The sequence below is a fragment of the Vitis vinifera genome, chromosome 18, assembly GCF_030704535.1.
Source record: "Vitis vinifera cultivar Pinot Noir 40024 chromosome 18, ASM3070453v1".
Lineage (NCBI taxonomy): Eukaryota > Viridiplantae > Streptophyta > Magnoliopsida > Vitales > Vitaceae > Vitis > Vitis vinifera.
This window is the reverse complement of record NC_081822.1, coordinates 5,407,175-5,428,392: the sequence shown is the minus strand read 5'-3', so window position 1 is coordinate 5,428,392 and position 21,218 is coordinate 5,407,175. Positions and strand designations below refer to the sequence as shown.

Sequence of the window (21,218 nt, the reverse complement as noted above, 5' to 3'; positions counted from 1 at the left end):
ATTACCACAACAACCCTTTTGAAAAATGTTATCATTTTTCTTGGCTTATTTATGTGACCATGTTTAAACAATCTTCTATGATACTAGGCTTCTATGGAAAGTGAAATTATCATAATAACTTGCCCACTTGCTGCAGATTTGACAGACCATGCTATCTTATGCTACTTCGTGTACATGTTTTTGGAGTGGGTCGGGGTACATTGTCTTTATTTGACTTTATTGATTGGTTGGGCTGTAAGTGAGGCGAGGCTGTTGTTTTTTGTGAATCCCTCACTTTTTTTTTGGCCTTGTATACATTGTGTATACTTTAGGCATGTTTTAAGAGCTTTTAATACAATTGCTTTTACCTATAAAAAAAATTGGAAATGGATAAGAAATGGTTCAATATTGGCTTCGCATTTTCAGTTTTAGTTGGACCAATTATTGTTGTGAAAATAACAATGTTATAAACCATCATATCACGTCTTTTCATGCTTTCCCCTGTTTGTTTCCTTTTTTTTTTTTTTTTTTTTTAAGATTTTGTTTTATATGTCAAATAATGTAGTTCATTGGGGCACTTAGCAAGATGTGCTCTAGCATATTCCTTTTGCCTTCCCATGCTTGTTTGTCATCCTCCCTTCTGGAAACAATTGGCATTATCCATATATGGAGCAGATTTTGATACAATCATACTCTGAATGATATTAAGATGACTGTAGATGCATTCACCAATTTGCTGCAAGTAGGAAATTGATGCAATCAATTATACTAAAAAAAATTGTGAAAATTTTGAAATAATAATTACTACCTCTTCAATGAACAATTTGGTATATTGCTTAAATTTTTAAATTTTAAGTTCAATTTTGATTTTAACCTTTTTCTTTTTTGAGGAATTGTAGTCTTCCAAAGCTAGGTGATGTTAGAACTTTGAATTGAATACTGCTGCTGCATTTAGGGCCATGTCTTCAACTTCTTTAATTGAGATGGGGGAAAAACCCTTTTTTTTTTTATAAAAAAATCTGGGTCTACTGAGATATCTGATTCAAGGTTCTATGCTTGCAACTTTTAGTGGAATAGAGCACATTGTACTTAACACCTGTCTGAAACAGGCATTAGAATTTGCATTGGCATACCCTTTAACAAACTAAGAAAGGTAAATTTTGTTGTTAAATCAAGTTGGCATGTTTCTTCATTTCTAGCTTTTCAGTGTCAAGCATGGTCAGAAGTATTTTAGGGCTTCTGGTACCTTAGTTAAGCTATGATTTGCTTGAATCTTAAACTACATTTTAAAGTGAATGTTCTGGATCTATGCTTGAGCTATTTTTCTGGATAGCCTAGATGTAACATGGCAGTGCAAGTGAATAGTAGCTCTACCGTTCCTTTGGTGATTGCTATTTTCTGGGAATGGCAACCATTTTCCTTTCTGCCGGTGACAATTATTTTTAGGTCATTCATTCTTGGATTCTTTTTTGTTCTTAATGTTGATGTCTCCCAATTTTGTTATCTTTTAAATAGGGGCACCAGGGTTGTGTGAACACTGTGGCCTGGAACTCAAGAGGCTCACTTTTGATATCTGGATCTGATGACACAAGGGTATGATGCATATATACTTGCTATTTTATTTTATTTTATTTTTTTGGATAAGTATTTTTTCTTTTGCTGTTACATGGAATACCCCCCTCCCACCTTAACCCCCTTGCCACTTTGTTCAGGCCACTGATGTAGCTGTATTTTCTATTTGATGGTCTTGTTTGATATCTTCTCAGCATACAAGCTTCATGCTTGTGATGATCACATGCCATAGTTTGCATGACAGATACTAGTGTGGAAGAATGTAAGACAACATTGATGGGGTAGGACATCACATGTTAAAAAATGTTTTGTTGAAAGCAAATGACAGAAATAGTTGTAGAAAATTTATATTTCACATTAATGAAAAACAATAAGACACATGGAAAAAAAATCTGAAATATTCATTAGAAATTTAACACAGGACATGAATTGTGATTTATTTCTTGTATACAAGTTGGCACCTCTTTTTTTGGCTTTTGCTAACATACTATTTATTTTCCCATGACAAGAATATATAATCAAGTTCATAGTTTTATAGAGTAAAACCTCGATTAATAAATGTTCAATAAATTAATAATCTTGTTTGAATAATAAAATCTTTTGGTCCCAACTGAGTTAGTGTACTAAATTAATAATTTTGCTAAATGCATAAGATAATAATTTTTTTTGAAATCCTTAAGGGCCTAATGAAATATAAATTAATAATTGATGAAGTCCATAAAAAAATAGCAAACAAAATTAATAATACAAGATTGAGTAGCTTTTTATAACTTTTTTTTTTCTTTATTCAACTATTTTTTAGAATCATTGCATATTTAAAACCTCTGTATCTTCTAGGGTGTTAAGTTTTGACATTAAATCTCTTCCTTTTAAGAGTTTTTTTTATCTTATACAATTAATATCCATCTCCAATTTTTTAAACTATCTTAGACTTCTATTTATTAACTTTTGACCACATCCATTATTTTTAGATTTATAAGTCATACATGTATAACTACTATACATGTTTGGACTTGAGAATCAACTTGGATAAAAGTGAGCTTATTTTGGTGGGGAGGATGGAAAATATTGATGTCTTGGCCTTAGAGTTGTGGTGTGAGGTAGGCGGGCTCCCTTCCCGCTACCTGGGTCTCCCTTTGGGAGCCCCTTTCAAATCTATGGCAGCGTGGGATGAGGTTGAAGAGAGATTCCAAAAAAGGCTAGCTATGTGGAAAAGACAATATATCTCAAAGGGTGGGGGACACTTTAATTCATGATACTCTTTCTAGCATGTCAATCTATTTTATGTCTCTTTTTTGTTTTCCAAGGTAGGTGAGGTTGAGGTTGGAGAAGATGCAGAAGGATTTTCTTTGGGGTGGTGGGGCTTTTGTGTAGAAGCCACATCTAATAAGGTGGAAAACGGTCTTTTTAGAGAAAAAAGCCGGGAGGATTGGGTGTGAGGAATCTTTTTGTGATGAATAAAACCCTCCTTTGTAAGTGGAACTGGTGGTATGCCAATGAAAGAGAAGCCCTTTGAAAGCATGTCGTTAATCAAAAGTTTGAAGAAGATGATGGGGAGTGGCATTCTTGTGAGTTAAATGAAAGGTATGGTGTGGGGCTGTGGAAAGCTATAAGAAAGGAGTGGGATATTTTGAGTAGTAGATTGGCCTTCCAAGTTGGTAATGGTTAGAGGGTGAGATTCTGGAGGGATAAGTGGTGTGGAGATGAGCCACTTTGTGAGTCCTTCTCTTCCTTATTTGCCATCTCTTTTGTGAAAAGAGAGAAAAAGGAGAATCCCTAATTTTTGTTATTAAAAACTATTAATAATATACATTGGACTTGGATATATATATACATGCTAGTGGGACCCACAATATAATAAGGAAAAAAAAGGAAAAGTAAATAACTGAAATAACTGTACACTATCTAACACTCCCCCTCAAGGTATAGCATATATGTTATATGCACCAAGCTTGTTACAAATGTATTTAATTCTAGGACCTTGAGAGATTTAGTACAAATATCTGCTGGTTGATCATTTGAATTGACAAAACTAGTTGCCACACATCCTGATGCGATCTTCGTGACAGTCAACTTCAATGTGTTTGGTCCTTTCATGGAAGATTGAATTGGATGCAATATGCAAAGCGGCTTGGTTGTCACAGATGAGCTTCATTTGTTCATCTTTTCCAAATCTCAACTCCCGTAGAAGATGTTTTAGCCATATGAGTTCACATGTTGCCAGAGCCATAGCTCGATACTCGGCTTCAACACTAGATCTGGCCACTACATCTTGTTTATTACTCTTCCAGGATATTAGGTTACCTCCAATAAAAACACAATGCCCGGAAGTGGAACGTCTATTTGTGGGTGAGCTAGCCCAATCTGCATCTATGTAACCAACAACCTAGGTATGACCTCTGTTCTCGTACAACACACCTTGGCCTGGTGTGCTTTTGATATATCGAAGAATGCGGATTACAGCATCCCAATGGCTATCACATGGTGACTGTAGGAATTGACTAACAACACTTACAGGAAAAGAAATGTCTGGACGAGTAATGGTGAGGTGGTTCAGTTTACCTACGAGTCGCCGATATCTCCCAGGATCTCATAAAGGCTCCCCCTGTCTTGGTATAAGTTTGACATTTAGATCCATAGGAGTGTTTATCGGTTTACAGTCTAACATACCGATTTCTTCCAAGATGTTTAAAGCATACTTCCTTTGGGAAAGAACCACACCGGAAATGGATTGAGCTATCTCAATCCCTAAGAAATACTTGAGTTTCCCCAAGTCTTTAGTCTGAAAGTGGGTGAAAAGGTGTTGCTTTAGTTTCTGAATACCATTATGATCATTGTCTATAATGACGATGTTGTCCACATAAACTACCAGAGAAATACACTGCCATGAAGAGTTATGATGATAGAAAACGGAATGGTTTGCTGTACTGCGAAACATGCCAAACTCCTGAACAACAGAACTAAAACGGCTAAACCATGCTCGAGGAGATTGTTTCAAGCCATATAGAGAACGATGTAACCTGCACACTAAACCAGACTCCCCCTGAGCAACAAAACCAGGTGGTTGCTCCATATAAACTTCTTCAGCAAGATCTTCATGAAGGAAAACATTTTTAATATCTAACTGATAAAGAGACCAAGAATGCATAGCAGCCATGGAGAGCAATAGACGAATAGAAGCTATCTTGGCAATAGGAGAGAAAGTGTCACCATAATCAAAACCATAAACCTGAGTATAGCCTTTAGCAACTAAGCGGGCTTTAAGGCGATCAACCTGACCATCAAGGCCAACCTTAACTGTGTAGACCCAATGATAACTAACTGTAGATTTATCAGAGGGTAAAAGAACAAGATCCCAAGTGCCATTGGAGTGTAAAGCAACCATTTCATTTATCATTGCTTGTCGCCGGCCTGAATGGGGTGCTCTTGGGAAGAGAAACAAAAGATATAGCAGAAACAAATGCAGAATAGAGTGAAGATAATCGATGGTAACTCAAAAAATTGTAAATGGGATGAGGATTACAAGTAGATCGATTACTTTTTCGAAGAGTAATGGGTAAGTCAATAGAAGGAGGCAGAGCCGGGGCAGGAGAAGCCGAAGGGATAGGAAGTGAGTTAGCAGGTACCTCGGCCAAAGAAGGAGGAACAACGACACGATGACGACGATGATAAACCTGAAGTGGGTGAGAAGACACTGCATCAGGTGGGGAGATAATGGGAAGGGGTAAGACTTTAGAAACAGGAAGAGACTCAGAGGTGGAGAAGAATGGTGAGTCCTTAAAGAAGGTGACATCAGCGAAGAGAAAGTAGCGATGAGTCTCAGAGGAATTACAATGATAACCCTTTTGAAGTCTGGAGTATCCCAAGAAGATGCATTTTGTGGCTTTGGCAGAAAGTTTGTCCTGTCCAGGAGTGAGAATATGAACAAAGCAAGTACAACAAAAAACATGAGGAGGAAATAAATAAAGTGGTTGGTCAGGGAAAAGAAGGGAATGGGGAATCTGATCGTGTAATACAGATGAGGGCATACGATTAATCAAATAACATGCTGTAAGAACAGCGTCCCCCCAAAAACGAAAAGGATCATTACTATGGAGAAAGGGAGTACGAACTGTCTCAACAAGATGTCGATTCTTACGTTCAACTACCCCATTTTGTTGAGGAGTATGAGCACAAGAAGACTGATAAAGGATCCCATGTTGGGACATAAATGAAGTAAATGGTGCAGAAAAATATTCCCTGGCATTGTCACTACGTAACACGCGAATAGAAATATTGAACTGGGTTTGGATTTCAGCATAAAATTTCTGGAAAATAGAGAATAACTCAGCTCGATTTTTCATTAAAAATAACCAAGTACATTGAGAATAGTCATCAATGAAAGTGACAAAATACTGAAATCGTAAAGTAGACGCGGTTTGACAAGGACCCCAAACATCAGTGTGGACAAGTTTAAAAGGAGACTTTGTCCGATTATTCAAACGCTTTGGGAATGAGACACGAGTATGTTTCCCAAGCTGACAGGACTCACATGCAAGCGACAACAAAGATGAAAAACGTGGGACCATTTTCAAGAACTTGGATAGACTAGGGTGGCCCAGACAACTGTGGATGAGGAGGGGAGCATCAGTGGAAATGCAAACTGCAGGAGTTGAAGGCGAGGTGAGGTGATAGAGGCCTTGAGACTCACGTCTTATGCCAATTGTCTTCCCCGTACTCCGGTCCTGCAAGGTTACAAATTTATTAGAAAAAGTAATAGAGCAGTTAAGAGTACGAGTGATTTTGCTGATGGAGATAAGATTAAAGGAACACTCAGGAGTATAAAAGACAGAAGTGAAAGGTAGAGAAGGGAGAGGATGTGCCAAGCCAATGTCTTTAGCCACAGTTTGAGAACCATTAGTTAAGGTAACAATAGGTAAAGCAGAGGTAGTAGTAATAGAAGAGAAAAGATCATTATTACCAGATATGTGATTAGAAGCGCCAGAATCTAGAATCCAAGGTCCAAGAGAAGAGGTGTGGGTAAGACAAGTAGAAACATTATCAGTCTAGGCAACAGAAGTAACAGAAGCTGACTTGGTGGCCTGATAGAGGAGACAGTCAACATACTCACTGTCAGTGAGGGAAATACCTTGAGATGTGGAGAGCTCGGAGGTTGAGGCGGCTGAGGATTAGATGACTGGGCCACGTGGACAGTGTGGGGAGGCCGCCCATGTAACTGATAACGCCGATCACGAGTGTGACCAAACTTATTGCAATAGGTGCAATGAGGACGTTGGCCTCTACCTCGGTTACCACTGCGTCCTCCTCGAGAGTTAGTTTGAGAAACTAACACAGAAGAATTTGAAGTGTTATCAGATGACAAAGTCTGAGTGGAGGAGATACGGAGGAGGTGAGCAAACACATCATCCAAGGATGGAACGGAGGAACTGCCAAGAATCTGATCGCGGACGATCTCAAGATCTAGACGGAGGCCAATAAGCGTAAGAACCATGAAAAACTTGTCAATCTATGTTCGTTGATCCCCAACATCAGTAGTAAGAGGCATCACTGTCAAGAATTCCTCCTTAAGAGAGGCAATCTGGCCAATATAAGTAGATAAATCCATGTCTTGTTGTCTGACATTGGCAATAGAAGAAGCCACCTTATAAAGACGTTGGATATCATTCCTGTATAACTTTTTCGCCTGATTCCAAAATTTAAAGCATGTTTTGTAGGCCCGAAGATGAAACAGAATCTTAGGATCAACTGATTGCCATAACACACTACATAATTATGCATCTTTCTTCCTCCATTGTACTCTGTCAACCTTAGGGATATCCGCCTACTGCGTAACAAGGTGATCCTCATAACCTTGACCCATAAACCAAAGCTCCACAGAGGCAAACCAGGACAAATAATCTTCACTGCCAACCAATTTCTCCGAAGATTACATAGGAGATCTAGATATAACACAGGAAAAAATGGAACTTTTAGTAGTCATATCTACTTATTTGGAGAATGAAATATGTTTGGATCGAAGAGAGCCTTAATATGGCTTCAGATTGCGGCTGAAAGAAGAAAAACCGAGGATCCGCAGCTGTGAGAGTCCAAATAGTAAAGAAAAAACAAATGTGGCACTACTGGAAGGGTAGAAGAACACTTCCTAAGACACGTGCAGGGCTCAGGGTGGAGAGGAAGTCACCGGAGGTCGTCGTAAAAAGGCTGTTTAGAGGGCCGACGGAGACAAAAACCCAAGAAATGCACTTGCAGGGCTCGAATGGTACAAGCACAGATGGAGAGTGGCTAGACGGCGTCAGGTGAGGCTGGAGGTGGAAGCGCGTTGTTGGAAAGTGCTCCACGCGCCTGCGCGTGAGGTTCAGGCCGCCGGAGAAGAAACATGCATGGCCTTCACGTGACTGAGATTCTCTCTCCGGTGTTTTGATAAAACTTGAAGATCTCCTCCTTGTACACCTGATGGTATGGTCGGTTTCGGAAAAAGAACTTTGCTGGAAAGAGTCGTCGGAAAAGTCATCGGCTGTGAGGGTTTTCTGACGGCGATACGGTTGACCGGAAAACTTTAGGAGATGGGGAAGGTGATCGGAATGAAACACGGTCACTAAAAGGTTTCCCAAAATTGATTCACGGATAAACCGAAAATAATTAGGTTTTTTTTTTCTCCCTAGGCTCTGATACCATGTGAAAAGATAGAAAAGGGAGAATCCCTAATTTTTGTTGTTAAAAAATTATTGATAATACACATTGGACTTGGGTATATATATACATGCTAGTGGGAGCCACAATACAATAAGGAAAAAAAGGGAAAACTATTAATAGCATTTTATTCTAAGAAAGCTTGGATGACAGATATGTGGAACCTCGAAGGTGAAGGAGGTGATTGGACCCCGTGGTTTTCTAGGGCCTTTAATGATTGGGAGCTGGATTTCGTGGAGTGTTTTTTTGTAGAAGATTCAAACAACTAGGGTGTACAAGGATGTGGATGATAGAGTGATTTGGACAACATTGAGGTTTGAGAATTTCTTAGTCAAATCTCTTTATTCTATTTTACAACCTAAAGACCCTCTTGTGTTCCCTTGTAGTAGAATCTAGGTATCTTGTGCGCCACCTAAGGTGGCTTTCTTCACTTGGGAGGCAACTTGGGGGAAAGTCTTAACTCTGGACCAGATCCAAAGGAGGGAGTTCTATTTGGCAAATAGATGTTTCCTTTGTCATTTTGAAGTAGAAACGGTCAATCACATTCTTCTTCATTGTGCAAAGTTGTGGGTTCTTTAGCATATGTTTTTTCCCCTCTTTGGGGTGTCTTGGGTTCTCTCCTACTCGGTTAAGGATACTCTTCTTGGGTGGTATGAGTCTTTTGTGGGTAAAACCTGTAAAAAGGCTTGACAAACGATTCCTTTATGTATATTTTGGACAACATAGAAGGAAAAGAACTTGTTAATGTTTGACAATGGGGAATTATCGATTGAAAGATTGAAAAATTCTTTTGTATGTAATTTGTGGTATTGGTCTAGTGTAGTTGTAGATATGACTCCTATGTCTTTTGTTAGTTTCATTGATTGGTTAGGTTCAAAATAAAGGCAAGTCGTTTTTTGTTTCTCTTTCTTGCCCGATGGGGTGAGCCTTTAGGCCTTTGCTGTATACTTCCTGTATACTTGAGAATGTTGTGTTTGACGTATCCTCTTTCTCTTTATATTATTGCTCTTTACTTATAAAAAAAATAAAAATGTATAAGTACTCTACAATAGAAAAATAATAATCTCTCTATAGTAATAAATATTCATTTATCAATAAATTAATAAATTATTCATTTATCAATAAATCGGTAACTCCGTTAAGATAATAATTTCTCTTGATCCCAAAAGTATTATTTTATAGGGTTTTATTGTATGTAATTAGAAAATAATTAGATATTTATTAAAAGATGAGACTAGGCTTAAAATGGTTGCTTTTTTGTATAGAAGGAAGTTATATAATGTGATACTATTCCTTGTTTTGCTCACTAGATCATATAACTCTTCTTCCACCATAAGGTGGTTGCCTCAATCAAGTAAGAGTAGGTTAGGAATTTGTTGTTTAGAATTTACGAAGGGGTATAAAGCACCAAATTACTATGATAGTGAAAGGAAAAAAAAAAAAATTAAGGCAGGAAAAGCAAGATATGGAGAAGAAACAAATAGAAAGAGATCTTTATGGACAAGTCTCACCTAAAAGATAGAAGAAAGAGCATAGAAGAGTTCTCCATAAGTCTCAACTAGAAGATGGAAAAGGGGGAATATAAAAATCCTATGGCATTTTGTTGAGGCCTCCTAAAAGTTGCACTTGAAGAGATTTATGGAGTTTCACAATTAAAGAATTCGACAGATGCAAAATTTATTATTATTCATCTTTTTTTTTTTTTTAATGGAAAAACTCTTAAGGGGTTGTTTTTGGCCTTTTGATGCCCTTTTAATACTCCTAGTGTAGGGGTGTGCCCTCTTTTTTAATTGGTGTTTGTCAATATATACTCATTCTTGGCCAATCAGACAACAAGGATAAACTCGAGGGGTTGTATCCACATCAGTTCTCCCCAATTTAGAAGGAACTCAACATCAAGTTAGCTGACTACAACAGTCTATTGGAATCTCTAGCTCTCTCTTTTGCTCTTTCTTTCTTTGTTCTTCCATGTGAATGAATTGATTATGCATAGGACAGATCTCTTTCTTTGAACTCCTTAGCCTTCTAATTGTTTATTAAATTTGTTTTCTAACAATGTAAGAGAGGATCTCAAGATCTCTCTGGTTTGGCTAGTGTTATGCATGACAGGTATCATACTTCAGAGAGCTGTCTAATACTGAGAAATAAGTTGATAATCCCCCAATGATACTGTGCAATCTCCAAGCATATGTTCAGCTGAATTTGTGTTTCTTGTAGATTGTGCTACTTCATCAATAAAAGGCCTTAATCTAAGAGAACACCAGTTTTATGTCTTACTCCGACAAATGAATCCATTACCGTGTAAACTAGTCTAATCAAATCAAGTCTTTATTAAGGTGGTATTAAATATAAATGTAAGAGGTAACCATATAAACTTGGTAAATACTTTGCATTGGATTTACTCCATGTTAGCTTTGTTGCTTCAATAAAACTGAATTCTGTTTCGCTAAAACAATTAATTGAATGAGAGTGCTTCCTCTAAGCCATCCTAAAGATGCTTTCACAAGCCTGTTGAATTATCAGGAAGCAAATGACCCAACATTCCGAGTCGCCTCCAGTGTTCCCTACTAAGTTTGTCTGGAATTCTCAAGTCCCTTTCAAAGTCAAGTCCTTTGTCTGGTTGGTGGCGCACAAGAAGCTTAATACTAATGACTTGCTACAATTGAGAAGACCCCACAAAGCACTTAGTCCCAACATATGTAAGTTGTGCATGAAGCATGGAGAAACAGTAGATCACCTTTTCCTCCATTGCTCGTTGACCAAGGGGTTGTGGCACAGATTATTTCAGTTAGCAAAGATGGATTGGGTTTCCCCAAGGAGCATCTCTGACATGTTCTTTACTAATTTTAATGGTTTCGGTTCTTCTAAGAGAGGGGTTGTGTTATGGCAAGACGCGTGCATCGCGTTAATGTGGGTGGTGTGGCGGGAAAGAAATGCAAGGATTTTTGAGGATAAAGCAAGGAATTCAGGGTGTCTTTGGGATTCTATTCGTTTTTTGGCTTCTCTATGGGCTTTTTGTTCTAAGGTTTTTAAAGGGATTCCTCTTAACATGTTACAACTTGATTGGTTAGCGGTGTGTAAATAGACCGTTTGCTTATTCTCTAGTTGTATTTCTTTTATTTGATCTTGTAGTCTTGTTTTTCTTTGGTGGGAGGATTTCTCATCCTTCTAGTTGTAACTTCTTTTTATCAATATATCCCGTTGTCGTTTCCTATCAAAAAAAAAAAATTCCCCATCTACTTTGTTTGCAAAGAACTTCTGTAGAAGCCGTCCATACACCCTAGTCTTCCAGATAGCAGGATGCTGCAAATCTGCTTCTCTTAGACCATCACTGATTCCAGAGTTTCTTAGCTTCTCTAGGATGCAACCAAGTTTTCTATGGTAGCGATTTCAATATATTACTGATTCCAAAAGAACTTTTTGCTATTTGAACTTAATCTAGTCATATATATGCCATCTCATGCAGCATTGTTCCTGATCTGTCATCCAAGATAATCCTTTCTGGTTGACTTGGGAATTTTGAAATCCTTTACAAGCTAAGCTTTCATTGCAGCTTTCTATGGCTTGAGCTATTGAGACTTCTTTCTTTTTTCTTCTGACCGCCTTATTGATATTTTCATTTTTCACAACAATCAAGAATGACAAAAATATTCCATTATCAGCAATATGGCAAAATTCCTTTAAAATAGGTATACAAAAGAACACACATATATATACACACACACATATATATATATATATATATATATATATATTTTTTTTTTTTTTTAAATTTTTTTTTTGATTAGTAAGAGGTTGTATTAAGAAAAACACAAAAAGCCCATAAGAGTATACAAGTTGTATACAAAGAGTACCAAGCAAAAAACAGAAAAGAGGGTGCAAAAAATACTCTCATGAAATCAATTTTATGTGTGTAACCACCACCTATATGTTAAAAAGGTGCTTGGCAAAAGTGGGGTGCAATCTGTAAACAGTAGGTAAATGGAGAGCACCAGAGAGGACAAGAAGGAAAAGTGAACACTAGGATCATAATCACCTGTTATCTTAAACCATCAATGAAGTCCAACAGAGTGCGAAAGTCCAACCTCAGTGGAGTTCTAGAGCTTTCCACTAGAGATTAAAGAAGTAACTCTTTAAATCTTTGGTCAAAATGTTCCATTCTATGTTCTCCATAAGCATCAAAACTAGCATATAGGAGTGTTTGAAGATGAAGTGTTGTGCATTCAAAGACTTAAAAGTTCTTTTGTTTGTTTTCTCTCAATGGTTAGCGACTGCCCGAGGAGTTTTTCTTCTCTGATTTTCCCTTTAGAAAGGAGACAATAAGCCCGTCAACATGGAAGCTTCCGCTTTTGGCAGCTGTTAGGCAAGTGATACCGTACGCAAGTCCAGCCCTATATAGTGATGGTGCGTTAAGGCGAGTTGATGAGCTAATACTAATACAGCTGGCTTACTTTTCATATGTGGAGGCAACCTGATGTTAAGTACTGGGGCCAGCCACAAAGGAAAAGGCTTGAATTAAGATATACCATCTTTCAGCTGACTTTTCCCACAATCAAGCTAGAAAATAAACGACGAATCAGTCCGAATGAGAATGAAATGGAGAGACGAAATTGTTCATAAAAGATGGTCTTTCGACATTAGTTGGTTTCATTGATTGGTTAGACTTTTTGAGGGTGGGGTTTTTTTTGCACCTCCTTGCTCAAAGCTGTTTTTGTTCTAGCTGGGTGGGGGTTAGTGTATCTTTTTTGTGTTCTTTGAGTCGCCGTTTTGGCGTCTCTTTTTAATATATTGTTGAAATTTGGCATTCAAAGTTAGGGTTTTAATTTAGGAAAGTATTTTAGGAATAAAAAAGGAGAGATCATTTAGGATGATTCAGTTTCCTAATTTTAGGAGAGAATCAAGCTAGATTGATATTTTCTTATTCAGTTATTTGTGTATATATATGTGTATGGTGTGTACCTAAAAAATCAATAAAGGAATTCAGAAATTCTTCATGGTATCAAAGCCAGTTTTCTGAAACCCTAATCCCTTCTGGCTACCTCTTATTCAGACCATCATTCATTCCGGCCAAATCTCTCTGGCCATCTCTCAATCCGACCATCTCTCTCTCTGGCCATCTCTCATTCCGGTCATCAGTCCCTGTTCTCAAAGTCAAGGGAGAAAACGTTTTCCGGTCGGTCGAATCGTCGTCAGAAAACATTCACTGTCGGCAACTTTTCCGGCGAACTTTTCCGGCGATGGTTTTTTCTACACCGCAAGGAGCGCCTGGACGAGATCTCCAATTTTTCCCAAACCACCGGAGCCAGAAAACCATCCACGCGCCGGCCACACGCGTTTTTCCGCCCGGCGACTGCATCTCACGCGCCGGCGAGTGAGGGCGCGTGAGCCACTTGCCGGCGACGCGCTTCCTCCTCCAGGCTCGCCTGACACTGACCAGCCACCCTTCTTACCTGTTTTTGCCATCCGAGCCTTGCACGTGCCTCTTTTGGGGTTTTTTTGCCTCCGCGGGCCCTCCGATTAGTTTTTCCGGCGTCCTCCGGCTATTTTTTCTCAACTCCAATCCCTGCACGTGCCTTGGGAAGTGTTCTTCTACCTTTCTGGTCCATGACAAAATACGGAATGTCATCATCACAAGTATCCAACGTCACGTCACCAGAATCAGGGGGCAGATCTGAAATTCCAAACCTTGGTGGCAGTGATTCCTCTCCTATTCTCATCACAGGACACAAATTAAATGGCCATAACTATTTACAGTGGTCACAATCTGTGTTGTTGTTCATTTGCGGTAAAGGAAAGGATGAGTACCTCACCGGAGAAGCAGCCATGTCAGAAACTATAGAACCGGGTTTCAGGGAGTGGAAGATTGAAAACAGCATGATCATGTCATGGCTTATCAATTCCATGAACAATGACATAGGTGAAAATTTCTTGCTGTTTGGGACTGCAAAGGACATATGGGATGCAGCCAAAGAAACTTACTCGCATTCTGAAAATATTTCAGAACTTTTTCAGGTTGAATCAGCCCTACATGACTTCCGCCAAGGAGAGTAGACAGTTACTCAGTATTACAACACACTCACAAGGTATTGGCAGCACCTTGACTTATTCGAGACTCACTCATGGAAATGTTCTGATGATGCAGCAACATACAGGAAAATTGTGGAACAAAAGAGACTATTCAAGTTTTTCCTAGGACTAAACAGGGAATTGGATGATGTTAGAGGCCGAATCATGGGCATTAAACCCCTTCCAAGTCTCAGGGAGGCTTTTTCAGAGGTTAGGCGTGAAGAAAGTAGAAAGAAAGTGATGATGGGATCCAAAGAGCAACCTCCCCCAACATTGGATGCCTCTGCCCTTGCTGCTCGGTCATTTAATAGTAGTGGTGGAGATCGTCAGAAACGGGATAGGCCTTGGTGTGATTATTGTAAGAAACCAGGCCATTATAAGGAGACTTGCTGGAAGCTTCATGGCAAACCGGCTGATTGGAAACCAAAGCCACGGGTTGACAGAGATGGCAGAGCACACGTGGCTACCAACTCTGAGAGCACATCTGTTCCCGAGCCGAGTACATTCAACAAAGAGCAGATGGAGATGCTACAGAAACTATTAAGCCAAGTTGGCAGTGGCAGTACTACCGGTGTAGCCTTCACTGCTAATCAAGGAGGAATGAAGCCGTGGATAGTGGACACAAGTGCTTCTGATCACATGACAGGAGTTGCTACCATTCTTCAAAATTACAAGCCAAGTAATGGTCATTCATCCGTCCATATTGCTGATGGTTCAAAGTAAAAAGTTGCCGGGACAGGTTCTATAAAACTTACTAAAGACTTATATCTTGACTCTGTCCTCCATGTTCTAAACTTGGATTGTAATCTTTTGTCCATTAGAAAATTGGCCCGTGATCTCCAATGTGTTACTAAATTCTATCCAAACTCGTGTGTTTTTCAGGACTTGAAATCGGGGAAGATGATTGGCAGTGCTGAACTGTGTTCCGGGCTCTACCTCCTCTCATGTGGCCAATTCTCAAACCAAGTCTCTCAAGCAAGTTGCGTGCAGTCTCAGAGTATATTAGAGTCTTTCAATTCTGTGTCAAATTCTAAGGTCAATAAAGATAGTGAGATTATAATGTTACACTATCGCCTTGGTCATCCTAGCTTTGTTTACCTTGGAAAATTGTTTCCCAAATTATTTATCAATAAAAATCCAGCATCTTATCACTGTGAAATTTGTCAGTTTGCAAAACATACTCGAACAGTATATCCTCAAATCCCATACAAACCTTCGACTGTTTTCTCTCTAGTACATAGTGATGTGTGGGGTCCCTCCCGGATAAAAAATATTTCTGGCACTCGATGGTTTGTGACATTCGTTGATGATCATACACGGGTAACATGAGTTTTCCTTATGAAAGAAAAGTCAGAGGTCGGGCACATTTTTCAAACCTTCAATCTTATGGTTCAAAATCAATTCAATTCCAAAATTCAAGTCCTCAAGTCAGATAATGCAAAGGAATACTTTACTAGTAGTCTCAGTACTTATCTTCAAAATCACGGCATTATCCACATAAGTTCTTGCGTTGACACCCCAAAACAAAATGGGGTGGCTGAACGCAAGAATAGACATCTCTTGGAGGTTGCCTGGTGCCTTATGTTTTCCTCTAATGTTCCAAACTATTTCTGGGGGGAAGCTATTCTCACAGCTACCTATTTGATTAACCGTATGCCATCCAGAGTGCTTACCTTTCAATCCCCACGTCAACTTTTCTTAAAACAATTTCCTCACACCCGTGCAGCCTCTTCTGATTTACCACTCAAAGTATTTGGTTGCACGACATTCGTTCATGTGTATCCTCAAAATCGTAGCAAATTTGCTCCTCGAGCAAATAAGTGCATTTTCCTAGGGTATTCTCCAACCCAAAAAGGGTACAAATGCTATTCTCCAACCAACAAAAGATTTTACACCACCATGGACATCTCTTTCTTTGAACATGTCTTCTTCTATCCCAAATCTCATGTTCAGGGGGAGAGCATGAATGAACATCAAGTTTGGGAGTCTCTTCTTGAGGGTGTACCTTCTTTTCACTCAGAGTCACCAAATCCTTCCCAATTCGCGCCCACTGAGTTGTCCACACCTATGCCGTCATCAGTCCAGCCAGCCCAGCACACAAATGTTCCTTCTCCCGTGACCATCCAGTCTCCCATGCCTATTCAACCTATAGCCCCACAACTTGCTAATGAGAACTTACAAGTTTACATCAGGAGGAGGAAAAGACAGGAATTAGAGCACGGATCACAGTCAACATGTGGTCAATATATTGACTCCAATTCAAGTCTTCCTGAAGAGAACATAGGTGAGGATAGGGTTGGAGAGGTGTTAATTCCCAACATTGATGATTCTACTCTGCCGATTGCATTGAGGAAGGGTGTTAGGAGATGTACAGATCATCCAATTGGGAATTATGTTACGTATGAAGGGCTATCACCATCTTACAGAACATTTGCTACTTCTCTTGATGATACTCAGGTTCCCAACACAATACAAGAGACATTAAAAATTTCAGAATTGAAGAATGCAGTACAAGATGAGATTGATGCACTTGAGAAGAATGGGACGTGGACTATCACAGATTTGTCGGTTGGGAAGAGGCCCGTGGGGTGCAAGTGGATTTTCACCATAAAATACAAAGTAGATGGATCAGTCGAGAGATTCAAGGCTCGTTTGGTAGCTAGAGGGTTTACACAATCCTATGGGATAGACTATCAGGAGACTTTTGCTCCTGTTGCAAAACTGAACACTATCAGGATTCTTCTCTCATTGGCTGTCAATCAAGATTGGTGCTTGCAACAACTGGACATAAAAAATGCGTTTCTGAATGGTGACCTAGAAGAGGAAGTCTACATGGAAATACCACCTGGTTTCGAAGAAAGTATGGCAAAGAATCAGGTTTGCAAACTCCAAAAATCCTTGTACGGCCTTAAACAATCTCCCCGAGCTTAGTTTGATAGATTCACAAAAGCAGTCCTGAAGCTGGGCTACAAACAAGGTCAGGCTGATCATACTCTATTTGTCAAGAAGTCTCATGCCGGGAAAATGACCATATTGATAGTCTATGTCGATGATATTATTCTATCTGGGAATGATATGGAGGAATTACAGAATTTGAAGAAGTATTTGTTAGAAGAGTTTGAAGTTAAAGACCTTGGAAATTTGAAATATTTCCTTGGTATGGAAGTGGCTAGATCAAGGAAGGGAATGTAGTCTCTCAAAGAAAATACATACTTGATCTTCTTAAGGAGACCGGTATGCTTGGATGCAAACCAATTGATACTCCTATGGATAGTCAGAAGAAACTTGGTATCGAGAAAGAAAGTACACCGGTAGACAGGGGGAGATATCAGCGGCTTGTCGGGCGCTTGATTTATCTCTCACACACTCGGCTAGATATTGGCTTTGCAGTGAGTGCTGTAAGTCAATTCATGCACAGCCCCACTGAGGAACACATGGAAGCAGTCTACAGGATTCTTAGATATTTAAAAATGACACCAGGGAAAGGTTTATTCTTCAGAAAGACAGAGAACCGTGACACTGAAGTATACTCAGATGCGGATTGGGCAGGAAACATTATTGACAGGCGGTCCACTTCTGGATATTGTTCTTTTGTCTGGGGAAATCTTGTTACCTGGAGGAGTAAGAAGCAATCAGTTGTAGCCAGAAGTAGTGCAGAAGCTGAGTACAGAGCTCTTGCACAGGGAATCTGTGAAGGGATTTGGATAAAAAGGGTTCTTAGTGAACTGGGACAAACGAGTTTATCTCCAATTCTGATGATGTGTGATAATCAGGCAGCTATAAGCATAGCAAAGAACCCCATGCATCATGACAGGACCAAGCATGTTGAGATTGACAGACACTTCATCACAGAGAAGGTGACTAGTGAGACGGTTAAATTGAACTATGTTCCTACCAAGCACCAAACCGTAGACATCCTCACCAAAGCTTTACCTAGGCCTAACTTCGAAGACTTAACTTGCAAGCTGGGATTATATGATATATATTCTCCAGCTTGAGGGGGAGTGTTGAAATTTGGCATTCAAAGTTAGGGTTTTAATTTAGGAAAGTATTTTAGGAATAAAAAAGGAGAGATCATTTAGGATGATTCAGTTTCCTAATTTTAGGAGAGAATCAAGCTAGATTGATATTTTCTTATTCAGTCATTTGTTTATATATATGTGTATGGTGTGTACCTAAAAAATCAATAAAGGAATTCAGAACTTCTTCATATATTATTACCTCCCTTTACTTATCAAAAAAAAAAAACAAAAAAAAACTAGAATATAGGAGTTAATGTTTTCACCTTCTGCTGCCAGGACAATAGTAGATCCTTGATTGTCCTCACAAGGATCCATTTAATTTTCCCATTATGGTAAATAAGAGATCCCACATCAACCAGGCTTTACATAGTGGATGAGAAAATGGTAGTTGTCCCTTCATATTTCTAATAGAAGCTGCATCTGTGTACCCAGGGGCTTCACGGTCTCATTAATTGATTTGTTTATCATCGGCCGCCTGGCCACCAGTGCATGTGCTAGTTTGTGATAGCAAGATACATATGGTGCTTATTGTAACTATATATAAAAAAAAAAAAATCTTTTGGATGTGCTAACAAGTAGAACTTTGTCTTACTAAGGCATCCCAAGAGTCTCACTTAGAACAGAATGATGAAGTCTAATTTTTATTTTTTTTGATAGGTAAATTTTTATCCCCATTGGGACATGAATTTGGAACCTCTCACAAGCACTTGACCACTTGAGCCAAGCCTCAAGGACCAGTCAAATTAGGAACAGAATTTTTGTTATCTTCAGAAAATGTTCTATGAGCTGTCTTATTGGCCAAGAGTTGCACCAATTTCTTTATAAATTTTCTGAATTTGAAAGTTGTAGTTCTGCTTGAAAGTTTTTTTTTTTTTTTTTTTTTTTGTGCTTTATTTTGATGCTGAATTTTTTTTTTGGGGTAGTCCCAACAGATCTTAAAATCAGTTCTGTAGCTATTTCCTTGCGGTGGGTTCAGTCTGAGTCTCAGTCTACCTATCTGTCTATCTATAATATAATATTTTAAAAAGGTCAATGGATGGTTGGGTTTGGTACTAGTGAATGTGATTATCTATCTATCCATCTATTTGTCTATAACATAATATTCTAAAAAGGTCAGAGAATGGGAGGTAAGTTTTTTGTTTCAGCAGTATCCCTTGTATATTTCTTGTTAATTTATTTTGCCGGTTTGAATTGGCACTCTTAATATTATTTTTGTTTGCCTATAAGAATGTTCTAAAAGGTCATCTGATCAAAAAAATGTTCTAAAAGGTTGGATGGTTGGGTTGGGTTCTACAGAATGTAAGGGAAGTTTTTTGTTTCTTTCAGCGACATCCCTTGTATATATCCCCACGTGATTGCTTGGCCCTTTTTTGATTGATACTATTAATATTATTTTTGTTTGCCTATTAAAAAAAATGATAATTTTTTAGGACCTTCACTGTTTTCCTGAAGATTCTTGTCATTCCATTGAAATAGTACATTGGTTAGGGCAAATGTTGGGATGTGTGCACGGTCCCAGGTTTGAATCCTGTTGCTGGTTAAATACCTTGATTTACCTGATGCTGGTTGTTGAAGGAGTGGTCAGCACCCTGAGGTTTGGGTCCTCATGGAAAGCCCTAAGGGCTTGGCCAAGGAAGGTTCCTCAGCGATAAAAAAAATAGAAAAATAAAATAAAAGCAATCTTCATATGAAAATGGTGTTATTTGAACTTGAATGGCTTTGATTGTCGAACAGTTACATAGGCCATGTACCATTACGATTAGTGAATATAATTGGTCAAGTTCAGAAACTGTCAAAACCCATTTTGCTTTCCCAGTTGTTAGATAATATGGTGGGTATAGAGTATTAGATTACTATTATTTGGACAGTTGTAAAGCATTCATTGGGGGAAAAAAATAAAATAAAAGGTAAAGTGCTAATAAGAATAGCTGCATTGTGAAGAATCTGTCCTTATTCAAAAAAGGTTGTAAAGGTTTCTTTTGTCATCTACCAACAAGAAATGTAACATTAGTTACATAGGGCTTACTTTTCTATTACAATTCCTCCCTTCTATTGCAAATATGTGTTATAAAAGATCACTAAAATTTGTATATCATTGTCTGCACAATCAATTTAAGTGCTGCACATCTAAATCATTATCCTTATTTGTAATGTGTTTTGTCACAAAAGTGTCCACATGCAAAGGCATGTCATGTGTCTCAGAAATAGTGCTGTATTAGTGTGGAAAAGTAAGCTTCTTGTAAGACATATACTACACACTTATGTTTACGCGAGTAGCATATATCTACATTCATAAAAATATGAAGTATTGGGTTGCAGTATTGATACAAATACATGCACATGTTGCTACAGTATTTCAGATGAGGACATGCCTATTTTTATGTGTATATTTATTCTGGGGAAATGAAATATGATAAGTATGCTGTACAAAGAGCTGTTTGCATATTACAACTAATATAAAAATGCTATAGCATTGATATCTATACACGGTTGTGTTCTATATGTGTATCTATATATATATATATATATATATATATATATATATATTATTTATTATTATAAATGGTAATAATCTATTATCAAGTTACAACTGGTGCATGAATTCCTATTCTTCCACTCCAATAACTTTTTGTCTGGGCTCAGATTTTGTCAAATCAACCTCCTATGAATGGAGTGCTAACATTTGTGAAAGCTCAGGGATTAGTTGTGGCAGTTTAGGGTTGCATTCATGAGAGAGTTGAGGGAGTGTGTTGCAGATAGAAAGCATGGATGAAGTTTAAACCTGAAAAAAATTTGAAACCTATGTTGGAGCATCTATGATTCCAATACAGTTCATGTTGTGGGAAAGTTCGAAGTATTCTACTCATATTGGGTATTATTGGAAAATTA

General features: G+C 38.4%; 1 protein-coding gene across 4 annotated transcripts in view; it reads left to right on the top strand.

Annotated features, from left to right (window-relative positions):
- Positions 1-21,218, top strand: part of LOC100255806 (protein ALTERED SEED GERMINATION 2) — a 64,665-nt gene that overhangs the window by 1,720 nt on the left and 41,727 nt on the right. For all 4 annotated transcript variants that reach the window (XR_009464970.1, XR_009464971.1, XM_010666066.3 and 1 more), the window contains exon 3: positions 1,495-1,572. Coding sequence is in view for 2 of the 4 variants with exons in the window: in XM_010666066.3 (XP_010664368.1) it covers positions 1,495-1,572 (78 nt within the window). In the remaining 2 variants the exon portion in view is untranslated. The remainder of the gene's footprint in view (positions 1-1,494; positions 1,573-21,218) is intronic.